At 35.8% G+C, this 27,522-nt stretch overlaps 1 protein-coding gene across 2 annotated transcripts in view; it reads right to left on the bottom strand.

The window, feature by feature from the left end:
* Positions 1-245: 245 nt before the first annotated feature.
* Positions 246-27,522, bottom strand: part of CNOT6 (CCR4-NOT transcription complex subunit 6) — an 86,507-nt gene continuing 59,230 nt past the window's right edge. Inside the window, exons 3-12 of one of the 2 annotated variants that reach the window (XM_061421261.1) lie at positions 27,304-27,490; positions 25,269-25,354; positions 13,212-13,301; positions 13,047-13,115; positions 11,633-11,790; positions 10,682-10,836; positions 9,794-9,948; positions 8,669-8,899; positions 6,716-6,918; positions 246-4,748 (exon numbers count right to left, since the gene is read on the bottom strand). In XM_061421261.1, coding sequence (XP_061277245.1) covers positions 4,536-4,748; positions 6,716-6,918; positions 8,669-8,899; positions 9,794-9,948; positions 10,682-10,836; positions 11,633-11,790; positions 13,047-13,115; positions 13,212-13,301; positions 25,269-25,354; positions 27,304-27,490 — 1,547 coding nt within the window. In that variant the 3' untranslated portion in view covers positions 246-4,535. Of the gene's footprint in view, positions 4,749-6,715; positions 6,919-8,668; positions 8,900-9,793; positions 9,949-10,681; positions 10,837-11,632; positions 11,791-13,046; positions 13,116-13,196; positions 13,302-25,268; positions 25,355-27,303; positions 27,491-27,522 lie in introns of both variants that reach the window. The other variant, XM_061421260.1, reaches the window with a different exon arrangement.

The raw sequence follows: 27,522 nt of genomic DNA on the forward strand, positions 1-27,522 counted from the left end.
AGTCACCTTGTAATCCCAGAGATCTTTCTTCATATCTAGCAAAATTCTTCTGTTATAGATGTAAAATTATGTATTAACGATTATTTAGAAAATGCCTGCTTTAAAAACTGGACATCTCAGCAAACATTTTATCTAAATTGTGCTGTATTTTTAAAGGATTTTTTTCCCAGCATCTACATAAAAATTTACATTTATTTATTAAAGAAGTAGTTTCTAAAAAGTAAATAGACGTAATGCTCTGAAGAGTTGAGAAATCAGACATTTTAAAAGTTTATATATACAACAAAATATACATGTAACAATTAAAACATTTAATTAATTAGTATAACCCCACCAATACAATGTTTGCTACTGTATTTAAAAGCATTTATTCAAAATACGTCAAGCTCATTCCAAAGGATGAAAGACACATGAGCCCATTTCTTATGCTATGAGGTATATGGTAACAACAACAAAAAACCTAAATGCAAAAGGACCATCAGTTGCCTAAATATAAAACTGATCTTTGGCAAAGATGTGTTACACAGGATAACACAGCAATAAGGAGATCCTTAATTTCACACCATCTTCTCACATCATGGGCCCTGTTCACTCTTCCCTTTCAAAGAGTTACAACTCTGTTCCAGAGAACTCAGAATTTTAAACAGGTGGTCTGCTGATTAACGTGTATCTCCTCAAACCTCAGTACTACAGCTATACAAATTACACTTTAAAAATATTTGAAACAGATAATTGAATTTATTGGTTGGCTATGAGTAGGAAAATACATCAGTAAAGAAAAGAGACCCTGTATATAAATATAATACTAGCTAGTTACAATGAAGGTTCCACTGAAAAGAATAGTAAAAGCCCTTGTTACCATCAGTCCATAGGTCATATTCAGTTTCCCATTACCCTTATTAAAGAGCTGCCTAGGCAAATGGGACATTCCTTGAGTTTAGTGCAGATAACGTGCTGGGTTTTGTTACATGAATGGTAAACAAAAGTTAGTCCAGTGCATTACATAATATAATGTACTGTGAATAAAGACTAGATACTCTATTTTAGACACTATTTCAATAGAATGGTTACTAAAATTTATGTAACCGAAGAGAGCAAAGTGAACATCTTAAAACACTGTTTACAAGTGGGGGATAAACAATTGCTATAAAGGTTCTTTGAATTCTCTGCAGCATCTCTGCTGGGTATTCTTATTGTTTCATTAAAAGAACAAATCTGCTGTAAATTGTTGTTTTGCCCAGGATGGTTCTTGTACTTATATAGCATAACCCCCAAACCTTAAAAGTTACTATGGAAATTCTGTAAGTTTAAGTAGTAAAAAGTGGAATACAAAAACTTAAAACTTATTATTGAAAACCTGACATCTTAGAAGAGCTTTGAAATTTTAATTTCAACATTTAGAAGTGCATTCCACCCAATTTAATCATGTCCTTAGGTTTCAAAGTGCTAACTCAAGTTTTCCTGGTTGTCACTAAATCAAGTAAAATAGAAAACACTTCTTGGAGTTGTTCCCTGCTTATCTTCTAGGACTGTTAAGTTGCAATCAACAATTTATTTCTACAACTTAAAATTATGCCGTAAGTTAATTTTGATGAACATTATTTAAGTTCATAAAGCATAAATAATCAGCCACTAATACAGTAAACTGTATGTCAAGAGATTTTACAAGGAATTGAGCACCTCTGAATTTCTGATCATTAAAAAGAAAATATACCCCAAATTTTCTGCAAAATATTCATAAGATGGATTTATCCTGTAAGAACACTGAAATTACATTATGGCAACACCACATTAAATATGTTTGTTACAGAATTTTTGAAGAAAACCTATACTGTGAAAACTTACTAGTTTTTCTTTTTTTTTTTTTTTACTGCATTTTAGGGAGTACGGATTACTGGAAATTATCCAGAACACAGAAAATATTTAAAACACAAACCTTGCTTAACCAAAGTTTCAGTCTATTTTGGTGTGATCATTTATTCACTATAGACTGAAATTATTTTTTCTCTTTTGAAGCTTATGGTTGTAAATCTATAATCCTGGTTCAATTTATCACTATCTAATAAGGTGGAGAAGCTGTTCAAACTGACCCACAGAATGCAGTATGCCTAGAAGAGGCAAAAACAAATATTTTCAAGACATAACCAGCCATTATATCTTAGTATGCTGGTTCCAAATTAAAATATTTTGTAGACAATAACAAATACAGATGAAAATATTTTGTGTAAAGCTCAAACCTTTAGCATCGAACAAGTGCACTCTAGTTCCAGCATCTATGAAAAGAATACATCCTCCATTAAAAACAGAGTAAGTGCTTCTCCCCTTCTTCCATAAAGCTCAAGCAGTTTCCTTCATCTCATCAGTCCAGCCAGCTCCAGCTTGCCTTTGCTGGAAACTGTCATGATGCACACTACCAACACAGTGTTTAGGAAAAATGAGTAAACACACCTTTTATTCACACTTTACAAAAACCCAAAAAGAAACCCTAAAGAAAGCTATGCATTGGTTCTATATCAATAATACCAGCTTTCCAATGTACTGATTATAAACCAGATGTGTTTGGTGTCAGCACAACTTAAAACGAAAGGCAAAAAATAAAAAACTATCACAACAAAATCTTTAAAAAAAAAAAAAAAGAAAGAAAAAGCAAACCTCAAAGGAAAAACCAGGTCCCAGACAAAGATTCAAGATCAAAACCTTTTGTAGAATTTTTTTTAAAGGAAAAAAAAAAAGAATCTTTTATTTAAACAGTATGTAATTTTATTTTCTCTTAGAATAAGCACATTTAAGTGCTAAACATTTTTCATAAAATTTTAAGTCATTATCCAAAATGACTCATTCTCTGTATAAAAACTGTTATTAACATTCAACAATTTCTCTTCTTAATGCTCACTGGATACATGGTGTCCTTTTGCTTCCCTGCCTGCAGCTGAAACAAAAGCAGTTAGACCAAGTTCCCTCTGAATTCATTTGTTTTTTGAGAGAATGAATGAATGAGAACAGAACATATAGGAGTTAACTTTGCAAAGTTAAAGCTGGCTTTAATCTCTATTCTACTAATGGCACTACAGGCAAAATACAAGGTATAATATCTTTTATCTTGGTTGACATATTAAAATGACTTGGTCACTTTAAAAATGATCTGAAGTATTGTCTTAGGGACCTGTTTTGAAAATACATCTCATTTATTTTATACTGCTTCATAAACGGAAAATTACTTTTTTTCTTTTTTAAAAAAAGGGAATGATTTTTTAAAAACATGGAAACTAAGGAATACATGGAAAACAAAAAGAATTCACATGATAGTAGTACTCTGGGTGACGAACAGCACTGTGCAATGACGCCAAGAAGCAGTGCTTGGGTCTGGCAAACAAAGACCCAGGGCTCCCCACCCTATGAACACGTTCCAAAATGTGATATTCAATGCTTCACAATGGAAAAAACCCACAGCTCATACAAAAGGATTTTCATAAAACTCTCACAAATGTTAAACAGTATTTAAAAAATACAAAAGAGGATGCACAGATTTTCTCTGCATGCACAGGCAGTGCTTGGTGGGAACAAATTCAGGCAGGCACAGTGGAGATAGGACAAGAAGTGTCTCAAAAAGGAGTTAAGAAGCTGTACCTAAGCAGCCATAATTTTTTAACTTAAAAAAGTTAAGGATTTAAAAACATCAGAATGTACATACATCAACCATTACACATTCAGTCCATAAATGCCTTCAGATCATTCACTACTCAGATTATCTGTCCTGGTAAATAGTTTTTTGCAAAAATCCAGGAATTCATCGGTAAGTTGTCTCTAGTCCAAGCAAATGTCCTAAACTTTAAACAGAGTTAAATTTAAAGAGCAATGTTCTCAATTTAAAAAAAAAGTAGTACAAAAGGGCTAACAAAACCCTAACAGTGCAAATCATCAGCAGAGAAAGTCTGTTGCAACTTCTTTTACAAGCTTTATAACACATGAAACAGGTAAAAAAAACCTTAGCCTTAGATTACAATACAATCATTTCCAAATCTGATTTTTTTAGTACAAAATTTCATAAATCAGGTCTTCTGTGGATCATATACAATCATAAAGGCTAAATTCAAATTCTATATTTTACAAACAAGTCTGAAAAAGGAGGGAGTAAAGTATGGAAGAATGATCTCTGGATGTTATTACTGGCCTCAAAAAAGTAGTGCTACAGATTTCTGTGCAAAGAGAATATGCTGTTCAGTTTCCTATTTCAAGGCATGAAAAGATTATATTGGATAGAAGAAACAGGAAAATTATTTGCAACAAATTAAAGATAGGTGCAAACACACCAATCCCTGTCTAACAGTATATAAAGCATACTGGGCTCAGAATTTGTTTGCTAGCACCTGGCTTTCATACTATATCCTTATCAAATGATCAGACTGAAAACTCAAATCATCATTAAGAAAAAACAAACAAATAAACAAGTCTAAGTGGCCATACCTCACTCCCCTATATTCAGAATTTTTACAAGTTTACGAGTAAAACTGAGGTCATCCTCTGAAGGTACTTGACTACCTCCTGCCAGGAAGGTGAATGCCATTAACCTGGGGCAGGAAAGGCAGTAAGAGCTCCAGTTGTGCAAAAAGTGAGAAGTGGTCAGAGGGGATGAGTGGGTGTGGGCAGCCGCTGATATTGTTCTCAACTAGCCAATGGTGGTCCAGAGGTCCCAGGATGCCTAAAGTGTTCAGCTGAGGTTTAGAATAGAAGATGTAGTCAATTATACCCTGAAAAACAGAAGGCAAAAAGAAAAATAAGAAAATGACACATAAAATGACACTGAAATACTGAGAACTTTCAAGACATATCCCCAGTCATGTTTGGTAAACAAAGAAACTTACTGGCCTGTAGAAAAGAGCAGTTATTACACAGATCAAATAGCATCCCCAAATTGAGAATGAAGAAACCTTAGGGATGGTAATCATTCTTCCTGTTACATAGATCGTTTCAAAATCTTTAACGAGACCTAAAGAATCCTTCATGATATGGCCTCTGCTTCTTTTTCCTAACTTAATTTGTGACACTTTTCCTTGCTCACTATTCCACTGCCACACTAGCCCTTTTTGGGGAAGCAGGGTGTGAACTGAGGTACAATTCCTTTAGGTGATAAGCTCCATCCTCCTCCAGGGCCTCCGCACATGTCTGGAACACTTTCTTCTACTTGTCACCTGGCTAAATCCTTCTTAACCTTCAAGTGCCAAGTTTAATTACTTTCCCAAGGCCTTCTGGAATCCTACCCTCATCCACTTAAAGCTACCAGCTGATTTTTTCCCTCGCTAATGCATACCCTAAAGTGCAACTATATACTCATTTGTGTGGCTGAGATCTACGTTCCCACCAGACCATGATGTCACAAAGGCCAAGCACATCTCTGCCTTTCACACCTTCAACAGCACGCAGGCACAGCATCTGGCACACAGCTAGGATACTCTTAGTTTGCTTCTCTCTGTCCAGTAACTGTAACAATCTGTCCTTTACATGCTCTTGGCCAAAGTATTTAAGCACATTCTAAATTCTTCCCAACTTTCTACCAGTAACAGCAGTCAGAAGGGAAACACCTCTAATCTCTCCCACCTTTTGGTTATCATCCTCTCCTCTTCTGCCATCAACCTCCTTGAAATGAAAATCTGTAGCTGGTTTTCTCTCTCATTGCTCAGTTACTCTTCAACTCATTATATCTAGTTTCTCTGACCATCTCTACAGACAACTCTGAGCAAATCTTTCTGAAGCTTAACACTCACTCCTCTTTCCCTAGAAAGGCTTTCTTTCCTTGGCATTTAAGTTCCTTATACTGTCATGGTTTTCCACCTCTTTGGTTACTAACATCATTTACATGTTAGTTTTGTCCAGTCTACTCTAGTCTCTCTTTAACTATACATACTCATCTCTTCCCAGTGTTAAATCATTATCTACAGTTCTGTAGATCCTCAAAAGTCAAATAAAAAAATTTTTTTAGTTTTCAACAGTTTCTCAAAGGAGTCTAAATAACCCTCCCCTCTAAAATTAAGCAACAGTTAACACAAGTATTTACACTATTCTAATAGACAATCTAACCTGAATGATTATTTTTTCAGCAGGTTAGAAATGGAAAACTAGGATTTAAGAGAGCAAAAATGCAAAAGATAGCAAAAAAGGACAGTTGAACACAAGTCCTAAACAACCACAGATAATAAAAATGAGGAGAATTACTAAGGAAAAAAACCCCATATTGTAATAATCCATTAATTGTATAAGAAGGCATATAAACAATATGTGTAGTAGAAAATTTACAACAGCTAATAGTAAACTACATTTTGGTTCTCAAATAGTACTGTTTCAGTTATAATGAAATAAAAGAAATGGAACATCAAACTAACATCAAATAAAATACAATGGTCCTGCATATCCAGCTGTTAGTAATGAGCCCATTAAAAAAAAAAAAAAAAAAAAAAGCCCTAAAGAGATGACAGGTAACTCAGGATTTAATATCATTATTTCATCTGATTTCTAACCCTGGAAATGATTCTAATAATATCTATAAAGTAGAGGTAGAATTCTAATCACATGGAATTCTACATAAGAATACTGCTGTCAGCTAATTCGAGATGGCTTAATTCCATTCTGAGTGTTAACATTTAAAGCCATCACAAAATTATAAAATGCTCTTGAAAAAAAAAAAATGGAGTTTTAAATGTTTATTCATCTCAAAACTCACCTTAAAATCAAATGTGTAATTGGTGTAAGGCATCAGGCCACTCTCATAGGCACTCTTTAACTTGAAGCCATGAGTGATCCTTCCATTGGTTGTCCCATTTTTCCCATTACAGCTGAAGTTTGTAAGACTTTCATTGTATCTCAGTTCCTTAAAGTCTTTATGATTTGTTTCTACTCCACCAGTGCTCAAATATTCTACAACACCTATAAAGAATATAAATGTACTTTCTGCATTGTTAAGTATAATATACAATGTGCAATACATAACTAAACAGACAATTCAATAGTAAAGTTTTAAATCACACATATTCTCACTTTTTAAAATGTTTCACTATTTTCCACCTTTGCCAAAACTTGTATAAACACATTTTTCCATGGTTTTAATTACAGTGAATAGTTTACACTTTACTGTACCATATGAACTTACATCATCTCAATTTTTTTTTTAATAATTGTGTAATACAACAGGGCTGACATATAGTATTTGTTAAACCAGTTTCCTATTTCTTAAAAAAAATTCATGTTATTCCTATTTTTTAAAAAAAATTAACACCACAATCAACATCTTGGTATGTAGGCTTCTGTTCAGGGTTAGTATGAAATACCAAGATTAGGCTTCATGGTGCTTATGAATACATGAATTATGAAAGAATGACAGAGCCATCTCACCATCTCTGGACACTATTTTTCCAGTGTGCTAAGCATAAGAGGGGGCTTCCCTGGTGGCTCAGATGGTAAAAAATCCACCTGCACTGCGGGAGACCTGAGTTCAATCCCTAGGTTGGGAAGATGCCTTGGAGGAGTGTGTGGCAACCCACTCCAGTATTCTTGCCTGGAGAATCCCATGGACAGAGGAGCCTGGAAAGATACAGTCCATGGGATCGCAGAGTCGGAATGACAGAAGTGACTTAGCACACACACAGGCATAAGGTGGGCTCTGCAAATATTTAACTTTCATTTAATCACTTAGCAAAACTAGACATTTTCCCATGTGTTTTGTTATTACCATGCAACATAGAAATGAGTCTTAAGATCTGTATCATGTGACTAGAGTCTCTCTTTGCCCCTCACATATTTTGTAGCTAAAGAGGATGAAAAGCAAATAAAGAATTTTCCAGTAATCCCCAGATGGCTTTGATGAGATGGACTAAAGAATTGTGGATGTTTGGCACCTTTATTTCCCCGAAAACAGATTTTTAACATAAATTTAATTTCATTATCTTTTCTTTCATCTGTTGTGATAGCAGCAATATGTCACTGAATTTAACTACTCCAAGTGTATATGTGTGTGAATGCATGCATTCATGCATGCAAGTAAGTTCAAGGAAAAGTTCTCTTGAGTATCCAAGAAAGTATGGTTGTTACTCACTGTACTATCCATGGAAAAGTTTAAGAATAAGGCTTTGTGTATTCTTCCATTCTGTGACTAAATATCAACATTCTTGATCCTTTTTTGTTAAAACCACTGTCTGACCTCTGTAAATAGAAAAATCTCCAATTCCACCTGAGGAGCACAATGTTTCTAATCAAGTCTACCAAAATTTGAGATTGTGTGATATATGGTCAAATTTAAACTGGATTTTATTACCACATGTTGGAATCCCAGAGTCTGTCTTAATAACCTTTTCAGAGTCTGCAATACATATAACATGAGGATAATAAAATATGCCCATTTGTTTTCTGAAGATGATTAACATCCTTCCTCTGGAGGTACCAGAGGATAATACCATTACCATTTACTATTTCATTTTATAATGAAGTGGTAATAATACCATCTCATTTTCAAAATGGTCTCCCTACTCCACAAAAAAAAATTTTTTTTTAACCTGATTGATAGCGGCCACTATAAACTGAATTTTCATTTTGACTAGATTTGGAATTATCAGAAACAACACATTACAAAAGCATTTTAAGTCAGCAAGTGTTCTATGTAAAATAGCATTGTTTTGTTTACCAGAGTCCGGCAAAGAATTAAGATCTGCACATAACACTAGTGGAATAGTTCCAAATTCTCCTAATACACTGGACTGGAGACTTCTCGAGGCTTTATCAATAATATTCTTCACTTCTGAGAGGAACATCATCGTTTGAACCAACTTCACATCAGAGTACTCAGGGTCCCAATGCATATGAGCATTAGCCACAAGAATAAGCTGCTTTTCTGTTCCAAGATGTGGCTTTCCAGCTATATTAGATAAAAAGAAAAGAAACAAAGCCCATATATTGTCACATGCTCTGAAAGCAAGTAATATCTCAGAGTCCTGGGAATAAAAAAAGAACGCTAAAATCTGGTTGAAAATCTCCCATCTGAAAACTGATCTACCCTCTGTAACAAACCTGAGAAACAGACATCTGGCCTCTGAGATGAGTACTTCCAGCACAGGGTATTCACTCTTTGAACAAAGAGAGCCCATTCTATTTGGGACAGCTTGGTTTTTAAATAGTTCCAGCTCCTTAAAACTTCTGATCTTCTAGATATCCTAAACTGAGCATCACAAAATTAAACGGACATCCTTTTTCTTAAAAAACATTTAAAACAGTCACTAAGTTCCATCTTTCATCTTTTCTATCCCTCAGATTAAATATCCCCATTTCCAACTGCTCCGCAAGTGATGGAAGTCTCAGTTCTTAGCATGATGATCACTCTCTAAATATACATTTAATTTGAAATAAGTGGTCCATTTCTCCAAGACTTAAGACCTTTAAAATAATGACTAAAAGCAGGTCAGGAAGAGAAGTCTACACAGAAATATCCCTGTTTCCAAGAAATTGTATTAAGTGTACAGAATTCTTCTCTCTGAGCAGTTATTTTAACTAATTATTTACTTCAGCATTTTATGTGAAAAATTCTCAAGCAGAAAAAAACCTTGTTTTATGCCTTTTAAGATTTGAAATATTTTTCTAGGCAATGCTTCCTCTTCTTGAGCTTTGTGGTAGAGAAAAATGGATATGAGATTTTAGAAAAGATTTAAATTCTGAATTTCTTCAGGCATTAGACAAGAGTATTAATATGAAACATTTTCTGTCTTTTATTCCATTTTGGAAGCCAAATTTTACAGGAAGTGGAAAGGTCACTCACATGATATTTCAATCAATTCCTTTCGAAGCTCTAGCAGTACGGCAACTCCTATGTTATCTTTTGTCATGACTCTGTTCAGCATGGCTTCAGACCCTTCTGAATTTGCCATGGCTAGTTGATTAAATTCAACAGTGTGTTTCTGAACCAAAGTAAATCTAAAACAAAACACACACAAATATAAAATTGGGAATACCAAGACATTCGTTTTGTGGTAAATGCAATTTCCCCCCAACTTCCTTAACAGATATGATGACATGTAAATTACATTATAGAAAATCCTCCACACTTAGCACTAAGCTTCCCATGTCCATTTCAGTTGCTCTCAGTCTGCCACAGATACAAATAACATCTTGAAAAACTTTTACAACTTAAGATAATGCAGTCATTTTCTATTTAGGTTTCATGTTGGAATATTTCCTCTTACAATTTTAAAATAATTTTTTTTCCAAAGTACGGGCTTAAGAATCTCTCTACCATCCCAGAGGGAATGCAATTACAAAGTGTTTCAATTAACAACTGGAGTTAAACCCTAGAAGACACCTGAAAAAATAGCAGAACTTTCAACATGTCTTCCAAAAACATTTTTTCTGATGAATCAAAACAAAACCCTTTAAATCATAGTACTGTTTTCTTGAGAAATAATATGGTGCCTCATTCTCTTAGTTGCCAACTAATTTCCATTCCCTTGACCCTCATCCTGCAAATACAGAGAATATTTTCTTTTTAAGAGTAAGATGACTGGGGAATTCCCTGGTGGTCCAGTAGTTAGGACTCTGACTTCTACTGCAGGGGAACAGGTTCAATCACTGGTCAGGGAACTAAGATCCCCACATGGCATGGACGCCCCCACCCCCCAAAAAAAAAGAAGAAAGAAAGAAGATGACTTACTTTTCTGTTTTAAAGAATATTGCACAGCCATCAACATGTTTTCTTTCTTGTTCTGACATTGTCCTAGCTCTAGATTTAGGACTAAAGAATCCATTGTAGCCACGTTCTTTCAGTTCTACCAGAAAAAAACTGTAATACTGTTCTGTTTCAACTTCCTGAAAAATTGTAAACAGCAGTTATTTCATAAGACAAAATCCAGTCATATGCACTATCTTTATATGTACAGTTTGAGATCTTAAAATAAATTCAAAGGACTGATCTGAAGAATGAAGAATTACATCTTTTCAATGTAATTTATCTGAAATCAATCATAACACCTACTTGTCATTTTACAGGTACCAGTTGATAAAGTACCTCTTTGCTGTTTAACAGTAAAGAATGGAAAGCCATATACCCCTATGCATATGTATTTTCTTATATTTTAAAACTGGGGTAAACAAAAATCAGAGCAGTAGAAGGAACTCCACAGATCAAGTTTCAGACCACAAGGAGAAAGTCACTTGCCGAAGGTCACGTGTTATTATGAGGGTTGGACTGAGAACCCAGTTACTGTCTACCAGATTCAATGTTCTTTCCACTTGGCCCTAATTATTCAATTACCACTGGTGGTAAAGCAAAATTATACCTTGACAGTGCCACAGTTTCAGTAACATTGCCACCCAATTAAAAATAGTGTGGAGGGACATAAGGGAGGAGCAGGTAAACATTTAGCTGTAATAGCAAACACCAAAACACCCAGCTTAACCCGTTTGCTTAACTTGGCAGCACAGTGCTAAAAGCACAGGATGCAGTGAATGTTCCCGGAATTCAGTCAATACAGGAAAAGTCTGTATTTTAAGAACCGCTAAAGCCAGGACTTCAAATGTGTTAACGTAATGCATACTCAAGCTATTCCTTGCTTGATCAAGGGGCATTTCTGCAATTTAAACAAGTATTCTTCTGATGACTTACCTGAAGACTTATGATATCAGCATTGCAACTCAAGATTTCTTGAATAATGGCCTTTTTCCTGTAGTCCCAATTTAGTGCCCATGATGGACAGTAGCCATATAACTGCCGGGTCGCATATTTATCACAAAGAACATTATAGCACATGACAGAAAATAAGGCTGTAGGAAAGATAACTTTACTTATTCACACACGTGGCAGAAAAAAAAAATTAATTTTGTTTCACTTAAAACTAAGTTTGATTTTATTTATTCAATAATATATTCACAGAAAAGCTACCATATGCCAGACATGGCATAAGTCAGATAATAAAGGAAGAACAGATATATGAACAAATATAAATAATAATTGTGTTTCCCACTACACAAGTACAGACAGAAGGTTCAAAAGGAAACAGACTAAGATCTTGAGTCCTTCAGTTTCTAAGACCAAGACTCCTCATTTCTATGCTCCCTCCACCACTTCATCAATTATTAATGTAGAATGTACTCTGACATTTAACTAAGAAAACATAAGTTTTTTCTTAACAGCCATCTCTGCTTTTCTTCTACAAAGCAACTATTAATTTACATGAAAGAAGAACACCATTGCACCCCTGACAGAAGTGCCCAAACTATTTTCATACAATTTTAAAAGATTAGAGGTCATTAGCTTGATTTCTCTCTCAAGTAGGTGTTTTCGCTATCTTATAATTTTGTATTATCATACATCTGGAATACTGTAGAATTTGGGAAATTACAATATAGAAAGATTTGGGTGTGTTTATTATAACTGAATTTGATCAATACTTTAGAGCAGAGTTTCTCAAAAGCAGCACCATGGACATCATGAGTAGGTAATTCTTTGTTGTTGAGGGCTGTGCTATGCACAGCAGCATCTCTGATCTCTAGCCACAAGATGCCAAGAGCACATCTACCACTTGTTGACAATGAAAAGATATCTCCAGATGCTGCTGAATGTCTTCTGGGGGATAAAACCGCCCCTGGCTGAGAAGTACTGCCTTATACCAAACTTTCCTCGACAATGATTATATACAGGCCAGTTACACCAGGGTTTCCCTAGTGGCTCAGACAGTAAAGATTCCGCCTGCAATGCGGGAGACTTGGGTTCGATCCTTGGATTGGGAAGATCCCCTGGAGGAGGGAACAGCCACCCACTCCAGCATTCTGGCCTGGAGAATCCCCATGGACAGAGGGGCCTGGCGGGCAACAGTCTATGAGAACAGAGTCAGACATGACTGAGCGACTTCCACTTCACTCACACAAGCCTTTATTATTATTATTATTATTATTTTCAAACCAAATCAATCTTAAGCGTTCTACTGTAATACTGCCCATAATCTAAAGCATACCAACAATATTATTAGGTTTATAAAGACAAAGTAAAAATAAGATTTAAAAAAAATCAGGTTACCAACCAGTTGGCCGTGTTCTGTCTGGTTCTTGTAACATAATCCAAGATCTTGGAGGTGGCTGTTCTGTTGCAACTAGTTGAACATAAAACACAAAATTAAACAATATTCTTAGACGTCTTTCTAAAAAAACGGTTTAATCAAATGACCACTTACTTCTTTTTGCAGTACCTGCCAAATTATCAAGCAAATAGTTCAGTAGCCTTCTTGTTCCATCTGGCTCCAGATAGAGGTTCAATATGTCCTGGGTAAGTGGATTTCCTGGAAATATTTTTTAAATAGGCAAAATGAAACAAAGACAAATATTAAAATATTTTAAAACTTAAAAATATACCACAACTATCAGATCATTTGTGTATTAACTATGTAATTGTATATATTAAGCACATATATAAATATATATATATATATATATATTAACTCAATATATCAAACTAGAAAAAATATTTTTTTCAGTTTTTGATGTGAAGAGTAAAAATAATTCATACCACATTACATAGAAGTATCCAAAAATGATTACTAATGGACTGATGTCAATCTAGAAGATATCTAATAGTGCTCTGCATTTGACCCTGCCTCTTCAACACTTTCATAATGATCAAAAGCAAGTAAAACGGGATTGGGGAAGAGTGGGAAGAAGGTCTAGGAGAAGGAAAGGGGAGAGCCAATATAATCAACCTGAGAATCATAATTTAAGAATGCTACAGAGTTAATAAGGAAATATCCTACTGAGAAATGCAGTCCAGCACTTAGATTTTTCAAAATTCTAAAGAATGAAATAGCAAAATGAGACAGATTTGGTTTAAGATTAACTCACTAACAAAGGGGGAAAACCCCAGAGCAGTATTTCAACAGCAAATTCAATCACTGTTTCATAAGTGCCAAAAATGAAAGCAAATGCAATGGTTTACATGTACTGTTAAGAGTCTGAAATCTCTCAGAAGGGTTTCTTACATACGAGAAGTAACAACACAGTACACTGTTTAAAACCAAAGTTCCTATCCATGTTCCATTTTAAGACAGACTAGTAAATTCTATAGACTGAAGACACTTAAAATAATAAGACATTTTAGTCATTTGAAATTTTTTTTAAGTATGGAATTTAAGAATCATCACCAAACAGAGAAAAAAAGCAATTTGCATTTATTCTTTTCTCTTGTGAAAGAACAGACACAAAAAGCAGAATGAGGACAAGGGACAGGATCTAACAGAAAACCAGCTCAGAAGAGAAGTGGATGGTAAGCACTGGAACTATTTAAGATAACACGCCCTGACCTGTGAGATAGTGGAATATCCTTCATAAAAAGCCAGATTACATGGGTGGGAAGAACAGCTAAATTAGTTGGCTTTTAAGATCTCTACAACTTTAATAACTGTAAAGGTAAAAGGTGCTCCTATAAATGCAAAGTATTAATTACAGGAAGACAAGTTACAACATATGTGTACAGTTCTTTACAGATACCAGAGTCCTGAAATTTTCATTTAGTCATAATCCTATGAAACAGATAGCTATAACTTGAAAGTTACCAGGACGCTATGAGTGTGTTGAGAAAATGAAGTCAACTAAAAATTTCTCAGTACCAGGTAAGCATCCCATTCTAACCAGATTACACTTAACACTATCTTTTTTACTACTTTCTAGCGTAAAAAATATTTAAAGGCAATTACTGAGGTTACAGAATTCCAGCTGAGCTAATTAAAACCCTAAAAGATGATGCTGAGAAAGTGCTGAACTCACTATGTCAGCAAATACAGAAAACTCAGTAGTGGCCACAGGACTGGAAAAGGTCAATTTTTATTCCAAATCAAAAGAAAGGCAATGCCAAAGAAAGTTCCCATTACTGTACAACTGCACTCATACCACATTATAGCAAGGTTATGCTCAAAATCCTTCAAGCTAGGTTTCAGCAGTACGTGAAACAAGAACTTCCAGATGTAAAAGCTGGATATAAAAAAGGAAAGGCAGAGGAACCAAAGAACAAATTGCCAACAACCAATGGATCACAGAGAAAGCAAGAGAATTCCAGAAAAAATACCTACTTTTGCTTCATTGACTATGCTAAAGCCTTTGACTGTGTGGCTCACAACAAACTAGAAAATTCTGAAAGAGATGGGAATACCAGACCACCTTAGCTGTCTCCTGAGAAACCTACATGTAGGTCAACAAGAAGTAACAGAACCAGACATGGAACAATGGACTGGTTCAAAATTGAGAAAGGAGGTGGTCAAAGCTAAATACTGTCCACCCTACTTATTTAACTTATATACAGAATACATCATGTGAAATGCCAGGCTGGATGAATCACAAACTAAAATCAAGATTGCCAAGAGAAACATCAACAACTTCAGATGTGCAGATGTTACCACTCTAATAGTAGAAAGCAAGAGGAACTAAAGAGATGCTTGATGAGGGTGAAAGACTAGAGTGAAAAGGCTGGCTTAAAACTCAACATTCAAAAACTAAGACCATGGCATTAGGTCCGAGCACTTCATGGCAAACAGAAGGGGAAAAAGTGGAAACAGTGACAGATTTTATTTCCGTGGGCTCTAAAAATCACTGAAGACAGTGACTGCAGTCGTGAAACTTAAAAGACACTTACTCAATGAAAGGAAAGCTATGACAAACCTGGACAGTGTATTAAAAAGCAGAGACATCACTTTGCCAACAAAGGTCCCTATAGTCAAAGCTATTGTTTCTCTAGGAGTCACGTATGGATGAGAGAGTTGGATCATCAAGAAGGCGGAGTGCTGAAGAATTGATGCTTTCAAACTGTGGTGTTGGAGAAGACTCCTGAGAGTGTCTTGGATTGCAAGGAGATCAAATCAGTCAAGCCTAAAGAAATCAAACCCAACCCTGAATATTCATTGAAAGGACTGATGCTGAAGCTCCAATACTTTGGCCACCTGTAGTGAAGAGCTGACTCATTGGAAAACATTCTGACACTGGGAAAGATCCACGGCAAGAAGACAAGGGGGTGACAGAGGATGACGTGGTTGGATGATATCGACACAACAGACATAAATCTGAGCAAAATACAGGAGATGGTGAAGGACAGGGATCTGACTTTCTAAGATATTAAGATGAGGTGGCAAGAATACACAGAAGAACTATACAAAAAAGATCTTAATGACCCAGATAACCACGATGGTGTGATCAGTCACCTGGAGCCAGACATCCTGGACTGTGAAGTCAAGTGGGCCTTAGGAAGCATCACTATGAACAAAGCTAGTGGAAGTGATGGTATTCCAGCTGAGCTACTTCAAATCTTAAAAGATTATGCTATTTAAGTGCTTCATTTAATATGCCAGCAGAGTTGGAAGACTCAGCAGTGCCCACAGGACTGGAAAAGGTTAGTTTTCATTCAAATCCCAAAGAAGGGCAATGCCAAAGAATGTTCCAACCACAGCACAATTGCACTCATTTCACATGCTAGCAAGGTTATTCTCAAAATCCTCCAAGCTAGGTTTCAACAGTATGTGAAGTAAGAATTTCGACATGTATAAGCTGGATTTAGAAGACAGGGGAACCAGAGATCACATTGCCAACATCGACTGGATCACAGAAAAAGCAAGAGAATTGCAGAAAAACATCTACTTCTGCTTCACTGACTACACTAAAGCCTTTAACTATGTGGGTCACACAAACTGTGGAAAATTCTGAAAGAGTTGTGAATACCAGACCACCTCACCAGTCTCCTGTGAAACCTGTATGCAGGTCAAGAAGCAACAGTCAGAACCAGACATGGAACAATGAACTGGTTTCAAACTGGGAAAGAGTATGTCAAGGCTGTATACTGTCACTCTGCTTATTTAATTTATATGCAGAGTACATCATGAAAAATGTTGGGCTGGATGCAGCACAAGCTGGAATCAAGACTGCCAGGAGAAATACCAATAACCTCAGATATGCGTAACACTACCCTTACGGCAGAAAGGGAAGAGGAACTAAAGAGCCTCTTGACGAAGGTCAAAGGGGAGAGTGAAAAAGCTGGCTTACAACTCAACATTCAGAAAAGTCTTATGGACTCTATGGGAGAGGGAGAGGGTGGGAAGATTTGGGAGAATGGCATTGAAACATGTAAAATATCATGTATGAAACGAGATGCCAGTCCAGGTTCGATGCATGATACTGGATGCTTGGGGCTAGTGCACTGGGACGAACCAGAGGGATGGTATGGGGAGGGAGGAGGGAGGAGGGTTCAGGATGGGGAACACATGTATACCTGTGGCGGATTCATTTTGATATTTGACAAAACTAATACAATTATGTAAAGTTTAAAAATTAAATAAAATTTAAAAAAAAAAGAAAAGAAAAGCTAAGATCATGGTATCCAGTCCCATCATCTTATGGCAAATAGATGGGGAAACAATGGAAACGTTGACAGACTTTCTTTCTCTGGGCCCCAAAATCACTGCAGACAGTGACTGCAGCCATGAAATTTAAAGACGCTTGATTCTTGGAAGGTTTGAAACCTATGACAAACCTAGACAGCACATTAAAAACCAGAGACATTACTTTGCCGACAAAGGTCCGCCTAGTCAAAGCTATGATTTTTCGAGTAGTCATGTATGGATATGAGAGTTGGACCATAAAGAAGGCTGAGCACCAAAGAATTGATGCTTTCAAACTGTGGTGCTGGAGAGGACTCTTGAGAATCCCTTGTACAGCAAGGAGATCAAACTAGTCAATCCTAAAAGTAATCAACCCTGAATATTCATTGAAAAGACTGATGCTGAAGCTGATGCTCCATTTCTTTGGCCACCTGATGCAGAGAGCCAATTCACTGGAGAAGACCCTGATGCTGGGAAAGAGTGAAGGCAGGAGAAGGGGACAACAGAGGACAAGATAGTGGGATAGCATCACTGACTCAATGGACATGAGTTTGAGCAAACTCTGGGAAATGGTAAAGGACAGGGAAGCCTGGTGTGCTGCAGTCCATGGGGTTGCAAAAGATCAGACATGAATGAGTGGCTGAATAACAACAATAAATGGATGAAGTCAAATGGTGTATTTCCCACAACATACATGTACTTTTTTGAAATTCCTTTAAATTTATAATTAATCTGGCTTTTCATTGCCTGGAAAAATAATATACATAGGGTAAACTTAAAAAGTACAACACAATTCTGCAATTAAAACATGATGTTGAGCCCTCAAAATTAAGGAAGAAAAGTGGGTTGAGAGAAGCTGCTTCTGAAGAGATGAAGTAAACATACTTTTCCCTATTCTTCCTATCAAAAACAACTAAAGCCTCTATAAAGAAACATAAGACTGAATGAAATGTGGTTAAGAAGGCAGAATGATCAGGGCCTGAGGAACACAGTAGAGAACTCCTTGAATTCACTATTTGCCTAACATACGCCAGATACAGAACTGAAAAAGCCAGCAACTTGAACATATAAATGGGAACAAGGAAAAAAAAAAAATCCAACAAAAGCTGAAGGACCAGGAAACGGCAACCTAACAAAACAAAACTCATAGATAGCAGCATCTTTATTCCAGCTAAATACCAAAGAAACAAAGAGCAACTACTAAAGATACACAAATAGATCATTCAAATGTTCTTAGACAAATTAAAACGGTAATATAAAAAGATGCTCAAATAACCATAGAAAGGCAAGAAAAAGAAAACAAAAAACCAAGCAAGGAGAAAAAATAGAAAACAAAAAATGAAGAGGCAGCTGTAGCCCCAATAAATCAATAATTACAGTGAGTGTAAATGGTCTAAATATACCAATTAAAACATAGAGATTGGCAGAATGGATTTAAAAACATGACCCAACTATATGCTATAAACAAGAAACTCACTTCAAATATACCAGTCTAAGCAGGTTGAAAGGAAAAGGATGGGGAAAAAAATCATGCAAATATTACTCAAATAAAAGCAGAAGTGATTATATCAATATCAAATACAGTATATTTCAGAGAAAATTACCACAGCATGAGTGGTCTTGTGTAATGACAAAGGGCCAATCCTCAAGAAGAACTGGCAATTCTGAATCTGTACTCATTAAGTAACAAAACTCAAAATATTTTTGAGAGAGGGGTATTAATGTCTCCAAGTGTAATTTTAGATTTCTCTATTGTCCTTTCAAGTGTAATTTTACATTTTCCTATTGTCCTTTCTTTTAAATTTGTGGGTGTTTGGTTTTATGGCCCAGGCATGAACCTTTTTGTCCCTTGGGCATTGAACAGGAGTTGTATTCTGCTATTATTGGGTAGGTGGTCTATAAATATCAGTTATATCCAGTATATTTGTCTAATACCTCTTGGACTGATGGCATTTGTGGACTTTTGTCTGGTTCTATCAATTTTTGAGAGAGGGGTATTAATGTCTCCAAGTGTAATTTTAGTATGTCAAGACTGAGTATTGTCACCCTGTTTATTTAACTAATATGCAGAGTACATCATGTGAAATGCTGGACTGGATGAAGCACAAGCTAGAATAAAGACTGCCGGGAGAAATATCAGTAACTTCAGATATGCCGATGACACCATCCTTATGACAGAAAGTAAAGAGGAACTAAATAAAGAGCCTCTTGATGAAAGTGAAAGAAGAGACTGAAAACTCTGGCTTACCACTCAACACTCATAAAACTAAGATCATGGCATCCAGTCCCATCATTTCATGGCAAACAGATGGGGCCACAATGGAAACAGTGACAGATTTTATTTTCTTGGGCTCCAAAATCACTGCAGATGGTGACTGCAGCCATGAAATTAAAAGATGCCTGCTTCTTGGAAAAAAAGTTAATGTCCAACCTAGACAGCATATTAAAAAGCAGAAACATTGCTTTGCCAACAAAGGTCCATCCAGTCAAAGCTATGGTTTTTCCAGTAGTCATGTATGAATGTGACAGTTGGACCATAAAGAAAGCTGAGTGCCAAAGAATTGATGCTTTTGAACTGTAGTGTTAGAGAAGACTCTTGAGAGTCCCCTGGACTGCAAGGAGATCTAACTAGTCAATCCTAAAGGAAATCAGTCCTGAATATTCATCAGGACTGATGCTAAGCTGAAGCTCCAATACTTTGCCCACCTGATAACAAAGAACTGACTCATTGGAAAAGACCCTGATGCTGGGAAAGACTGAAGGCAGGAAGAGAAGGGGACGACAGAGGATGAGATGGTTGGATGCCATCACTGATTCAATGGGCGTGAGTTTGAGCAAGTTCTGGGAGTTGGTAATGGACCAGGAAGCCTGGTGTGCTGCAGTCCATGGGGTCACGAAGTGTTGGACACGACGACTGAGCAACTGAACTGAACTGAATATCACTTTGATACCAAAACCAGGCAAGGTGAGTATAAAGCAAACAAAAAACAAAAATACAAACATCTCTCATGAATAGAGAGTCAAAAATCCTTAAGAAAATATTAGTATACACACAGGGGCAATAAATAAACTATTCATCATGATCAAGCAGATTTTATTCCAGAAATGCAAGCATAGTTCAATATTCAAAAATTAGTTACCAAGCTAAAGAAGAAAAATTACATTTTACATCATATCAACTGATATAAAACAGATATTTGACAAAATTTAATACCCATTCATGATTTCAAATGCTCAGAAAAAGGACAGAAGGAAATTTCCTCAAATCGATAAAGAGAATCTACAAAATATCTACTGCTAACATTATACTCATAAATGAAAACAATACTTTCTAAGATCAAGTAAAAGGAGGGATATCTGCTTTCACAGCTTTTACTCAACATAGCGCTGCAAGTTCTAGTCAGTCAGTGCCATAAGGCAAGAGAAAGGAGGGGAAAGCATACATCATAGAAAAAATAAAATAAACTTGTTCCTGTTTGCAAGTAACTAATTTTCTACATAGAAAAAAAATTTGTAATTACCAAATAACCTATTAAAAAAAAAAAAGAAAAACCAACTCCTAAAACTAAAATAGGGTTCTATGATGTAGAAGGATACAAAATAAAACTTTTAAAATCCATTATATTTCTACATACAGGGAATGAACATGAGGAGGGCACTGCAACAAACCACTCCAGCATTCTCGTCTGGAGAATCCCATGGACAGAGGAACCTGCTGGGCCACAGTCCATAGGGTCACAAAGAGTCAGACACAACTGAAGCCACTTAACACACCACACAAATATTGGAATGAACACAAAGACAGCAAAATTTAAATACATTATGATTTATATTCACTCAAACAAAAAGACAAGTATTAAGTCTAACAAAATATTTACAGGACTTATATACCAAAAACTATACAACACTGATGAAAAAGATCAAAGAAGATCTAAATATATGGAAAGATATAGCACATTCCTTGATTGGAAGACACTACATAGTAAAGATGTCAGTTCTCCCCAATTTGATACAAGTTATCAAAATCCCAGCAATATTTTTTTATAACCACAGACAAAATTATTCTAAAATGTATATGGAAAGGCCAAAGAACTAGAATAGCTAAAACCATTTTTAAGAAGACTGCAGAGGAAGAATCAATCTATCTATTAAGACTTATTACTCTATTTCAAGTTCCAAAACCTATGTGATATTGGCAGAAGGCCAGACACAGGGACTGATGAAAAGAAGAGAATCTACATAGATATGTTCAACTGATTTACAAAAACAGTGCAAAAGCAATTCAATGGAGGATAAATTTCTCAACAAATGGTGCTGGAGCAACTGGGCATGTAGAGCTATTTTAAAGAGTTCTTAGACTTTACACCAGAAGTAAGCTCCAGAAACAAAAAAACTGATAAACTGGACTTTATCAAAATTTAAGACTTCTGCTATATAAAATACCCTGTGTGATAGTATGATTTACAATAAGAAATATATATTTACTTTCTGTCTGGTGTTCCTGGTACACAGATCCTAAAACTTCTGAAATTTCCTAAGTGATGAGATTGATAAAGATGCTTTATGTTAATGAGGTGATATTTGGATTTCTCTGAAAGACAGGGCTGATTGCTAAGAGAACTATTATGTGACTAGAAGGTTGGAACTTTCAGTCCCACCCCCAGAAGGGACAAAACACCAACAGCCAATGATCTAATCAACTAGACCTGCAAAATGGAGCCTCCATAAACACCCAGTAAGATGGTTAAACAACCCATGAAGATATATATCTATGGAATACTACTCATCAATATAATCAAGCAAACACCCAACAACCTGGGCGACTTTCCAAAGAATTAACCTGAATTAAAAAAAAAAAAAAATCTCAAAAGATTAGACACAGCATAATTCTATTTACATAGTATTTTAAAGAATAATTTAATTAATTAATTAACTTAATGGCTGTACTGGGTCTTCACTGCTGTGCGGACTTTTCTGTAGGTGCAAAAAGCAGGGGCTGTTCTCCAGCTGCGGAGCACGGGTTTCTCATTGCGGTGGCTTCTCCTGTTGCAGAGCAGTGCCTCTAGGGTGCTTGAGCTTCAGCAGCTGTTGCACTTGTGCTCAGGAGCTGAGACTCGCAGGCTCTAGAAAACAGGCTCAAAACTGTGGCACATGGGCTTAACTGCTCTGAGGCATGTGGGATCTTCCCAGATCAGGTATCGAACCTGTTGTCTCCTGCACTGGCAGGCAGATTCTGCACCACTGAGCCACCAGCAAGTTCTACATATTATTTTTGAAATAACAAAATTACAGAAAGTTTTTTCAGTGGTTGTAAGAAATTAAGGAGTGAACTGGGGCAAGCAGCAGCAAGTGTGGCTATTAAAGGACAACAGGAGGGATCCTTTGGTGATGGAACCGTTCTGTACCTTGACTGTGCATATGTGTGTAGTTGCTCAGTCATGTCCAACTCTTGGTGACCCCATGGACTGTAGCCCGCCAGGCTCCTCTGTCCATGGAATTCTCCAGGCAAGAATACTGGAGTGGGGAGCCATTCCCTTCTCCAGGGGAGCTTCCCAACCAATACCCTGGTTGTGAAGCTGTACTATAGGTTTGAAAGATGTTATCACTGGAGGGAAACTGGTAAAGGCATATGAATTGTTCTCTGCATTATTTCTTACAGGTTCATGTGAATCTTTTAAGTACCTCAAAATTTGTTTTAAAAAATGAATGTGCATCTAAGGTTATAGTCCTATCTTTCACAGTAGAACAATTTTGAAGAACATGGAAAAACTTAAAAAAGAAAAAAGTGACACATGCTAGCCTTAGGCAAACAACTTTAAAGAAAATGCTATGAACTGATTTACATGGCAGAAATACTCTGGCTCTGTATGAATGGATGATATAGGCAAATAGACTTGATTTTTGAACAAAGTGATACATTTTCTCTTTCAAATAATGAACAGTGATATGAGAAATTATGAAAGTTTTCAGAGAGAAAGGGTAATGTAACTGTTTTTTAGTAGCTAGCACAACATTACAATGCAAAGTTGCAAAGCTCAGGAAAATAACAGAGATCTGTCTTAAAACAGTGAAATTAAGTGAAAAGACTACTGTTATAGACAGATATGTAACAATGTCCAACAGAATTGCTGAGCCATACAAACACCTCAGTGAAACTATACTTCCAAGAGAGAATCATACAGCACAAATGTCAAATGGTAAAGGATCTTTCTGAAATAGAAGACCAAGGAATCAAAACTGAAGGTGCCATAAAGACTTTCCTACCCATCCCCAGCATTTACTTTCACAGGCTTTTACATACCTTAAATCAGTGTAAAACCTGTGACCAATGACCCTAACCTCAAATAAAGTTTGTAATCTTTAGAGAATGAGATGGTTGGATAGTATTACAGACTCAATGGACATGAGTTTGAGCAAACTCCAGGAGACAGTGAAGGACAGGGAAGCGTGGCGTGCTGCAGTCCATGGGGTCGCAAAGAGTCAGACATGACTTAGTGACTGAACAACAACAGCAAAATCTTTAGAGAAATGAATATAGGCTAAGGTTTGTAAATAGATATATACTATAAGATTACAAAAAAACCTTAAACCAGAAGGACATACAACAGTAGCTGCCCCTGAGAGGAGAAAAAGACTAGAAGAGGAACAAAGAAGAGGGCCTTAACATTCTGTAACATTTTATTTCTTTTACATTAAAAAAAAGACACAAAAGTGACAAAATATTGCTAATTCTGGTAGTCCTTATATGGATTACACTTGGCTACATTTTATATTTTTCTGTTTTTCAAATTTAAAAACAGGAAAATAAGAATAAATCAGACTTACCATAAGGAAATAGAACAGAAAAAGGCTTTTGCAACTCACATTTCCCTGACATCCATTTTAAGAGGCCTCACCCAGTGTAACCATACAGATAAAACCTTTCCAAAGAACCATTTATAAAGGTGATGTCTGTTGAACATGGTTTTACATATATTTGTAAAGGTATTATTTATTTTCTTCCAATTGCTTTTGTGAACAATAACATTAATTTTATAATATGACATGGATTTATATAAACAAAACCTCATTCTATAACTATTTTTAAGAAGTAAAATTCTTGAAGACCTAACCATGTGATTTTGGGGTGGAAGGGGCGGCACAACACACAGCATGTGGGATCTTAGTTCTCCAACCAGAGACCGAACGCAGGCCCCTTGCAGTACAAGGGCAGAGCCACAGCCACCTGACGGAGAAGGAAGTCTCCCTGTGCTCTCTATTTAGGAATCAATTATAGAGTAAGCTGGCCACGTGTACAAGACTAGTGAACAATCATAATGTGATTAAAAAAAAAATTACAGGCATTAACATACACTTAAAATATAACTTTTAACCTTGCTGGTTTAAAAAAATATTTCTTAATACTTCTTACTACGTCAATTATGTCCCCAAGTTCTAACATATTAATGAAGTCCTTATAAATCAATTTTTTTTTTGATTTTTTAAAAAATGCTTAAATACTGGTCTTTATATTAGAGGATTCAAATGGATCAAAATTTTCTGTTTTCTGCACTTTGTAAGAATCTCCGCTTTTTGAGATCTGAACATTAAAAAAAGAAATAAGCTGTTTTACAGCATGATGAAATAAAGTCTGATATCAAGAATGTATAACCGAAACATAGAGGTGACTGAAATAAGGGCAAGAAAAGCAATGCTAGGCTAGGAGGAAAAAACAATAAAAGGACTAGCAGACAAGCTATCAGTGAAAAAGAGAAAAAACTAGTGGGCTGCATCTAACAAACTGATGCACTCTGGGTAAGAATGAACTGCAAATCCCGGCAAAGATTCCCTTATGCCTTCTTCAGACTCAAAGACATACATATAAACCATGAGCAGCACAAATACGGGAAGTCATACCTTTCAGGCCTAAAGTCTGCAACTGAAACAGTTTTCCCAGCTCAAAAGGTAGAACTCGTAACAGGTTGTTATTTAAATGGAGTTCCCTGTAGATGTAAAAATTCCAGGAAGTCAAAAGATATATTAACTTTAACAGCTAAAATCAACAATATGATTTCTAGGAATATAAAAATATAAATTCTTAATACAAATTTAGTATTATAAGCTAATGTCTAGTACAGTGCTTCTCATGTGGTTTAAAAAAAAAAAAAAAGACACAACAAAAAAAATCACAAACTGCCAAAGACATACATTTATAAAACACAGGGGGGGGAAAAATCAATTATTGTAAAAGTGAGAAAGAAAAAGAGCAACAAAATATAAGCCCATTTTTAAAGAGCATGAGATTCAACAGATACATGCTGTGTATCTCACTGCAAGCTGGTGACACACTCTGAATTGGCACAGTCCAGAGACTGCCCGGGTCAGCACAGATGGAAGTCTCTCACACATATTCCAGAAAGTGGAAATGAAAACCCCGCCTAACATGTAAACTGTGAAAATAGAATTTAAGTGATCATATCATGCCGAAACAAAATACTTTATGGTAGCTGCATAATAAGTTTATGATTAATATTTTTCCAAATTTACTGTTTCACTTTATAAATAATGGCAGCTATATTAATAACCACTGATTATTTCAATGATTTGTTTTGCATACAAAATTTAACTATGAAAGACACCTTAGGTAGGAAAAAAAAGAAAGATCCAATATGAAGATACTGGTAATATCCTATAATAGTAAGTTTTGTCAATTTTTACATGTGAATGAGAACTACTTCTGAAATCCTTGGTTCTTAGAATTTAAAAGAAGCTTGGTTACTACTGAGTAAAACCAGAGGTTGGTGAGGCCATAAAATGAACAAGAAAAACTTGTTCTGAATACCTGTTATTTCCACATATATCACATAGGAAAGGAGGTCCTTTGAGTAAATTTGGTTCAGAGGATTAAAAGTCATGGTATATACTCATTAAGCCTGAAATTGTCAAAGGGCTGTCGGGAAACAACAGAGGTTTTAAAAAAAAAAAAAAAAAAAAAAACCTCTCACAAGGTCCTTATACCTTTTTTTATTATGCAGGAAATGATAGAAAGCAGCAGAAAAAGTCAGTGTAATTGTTTTTTTTAAAGGCAGATAATATGAAATGGTACAAGATTTTCCATTAGGATTAACATAATAGCTAGAAATTGGCTTTATATTCAACTTGAGTAAATCTCATCTATCTTAGAAAACAGAGGTTACAGGAATCACCATTTACTAATACAGTATTTGCCAAACAGGGCTGCTAATAGCTTTTTAGTCAGTATCCCAAATACTGCTGATCTCAGCTGGGTCCTTATTACAGCAACTTCACAGATGAAGGAACACTCAGCAAGGTTATAAGAAGCTTGCCCCAAATCACACAATTTTTAAACAACAAAGTTTCTAATCTGAACTCTATGACTCCACATTCTATCTGCCTCCTATACTCCACACTACAGTCCCCCACATTCAATCACTAATTCTAGCTTCTTTCAAGTCCCATCTTTGTTACTATCATGCACAGAAGCCCTGGGACAGTCAAAAAAATATCACTAATTGGCAATGACTTCTTAGATCCTGTATTAAGGATAAGGGGCCCCAGAATTTAGTGGAGAAAAAGCACCTCAACTGTGTCACAAGTGTGTGCATATATGGAATAACACAAACACTTTGTATTTGTTTGCTCCACTTTGTCTTAAAATTTTGTTTCAAATATGAAGTATATTATACAAAACAGCAATGAAATAAGTGTTAGGCAATGGATCTACGTGACTTATGATTTATTAGCTGACATTCAATTTTCCCAGAAAACTTTCTTGTTTAAAACCTCATGTTTAATTTTTTTCAAATAACATTAAATTCACAATGTTGTTTCCTAACAAAGTGGTGTTTCCTAACAAAGTCATGTTTCCTAATGATATAACAATATTTTGTTTTAAGGGTATACAACTATGCACTGAGTTGAATCTGTATACCTGAGTGATACCATGTTTCCGAGTTCTGCTGGTAAACTTCGGATTTTATTAGAGGACAGGTCCAGATACACCAGATTGTGAAGCTTGGCAATGTCTGAAGGAATGCGGGACAGGGAATTGTCACTCAGATACAAAGCTGTCAAGTGAGTTAGTGACCACAAAGATGAGCTTAAGCTTCTTACTTTTCCTGTAAAAGAAAAAAAAATGGGACAAGAATTA

This window comes from Bos javanicus, chromosome 7, assembly GCF_032452875.1.
Source record: "Bos javanicus breed banteng chromosome 7, ARS-OSU_banteng_1.0, whole genome shotgun sequence".
Classification (NCBI taxonomy): Eukaryota; Metazoa; Chordata; class Mammalia; order Artiodactyla; family Bovidae; genus Bos; species Bos javanicus.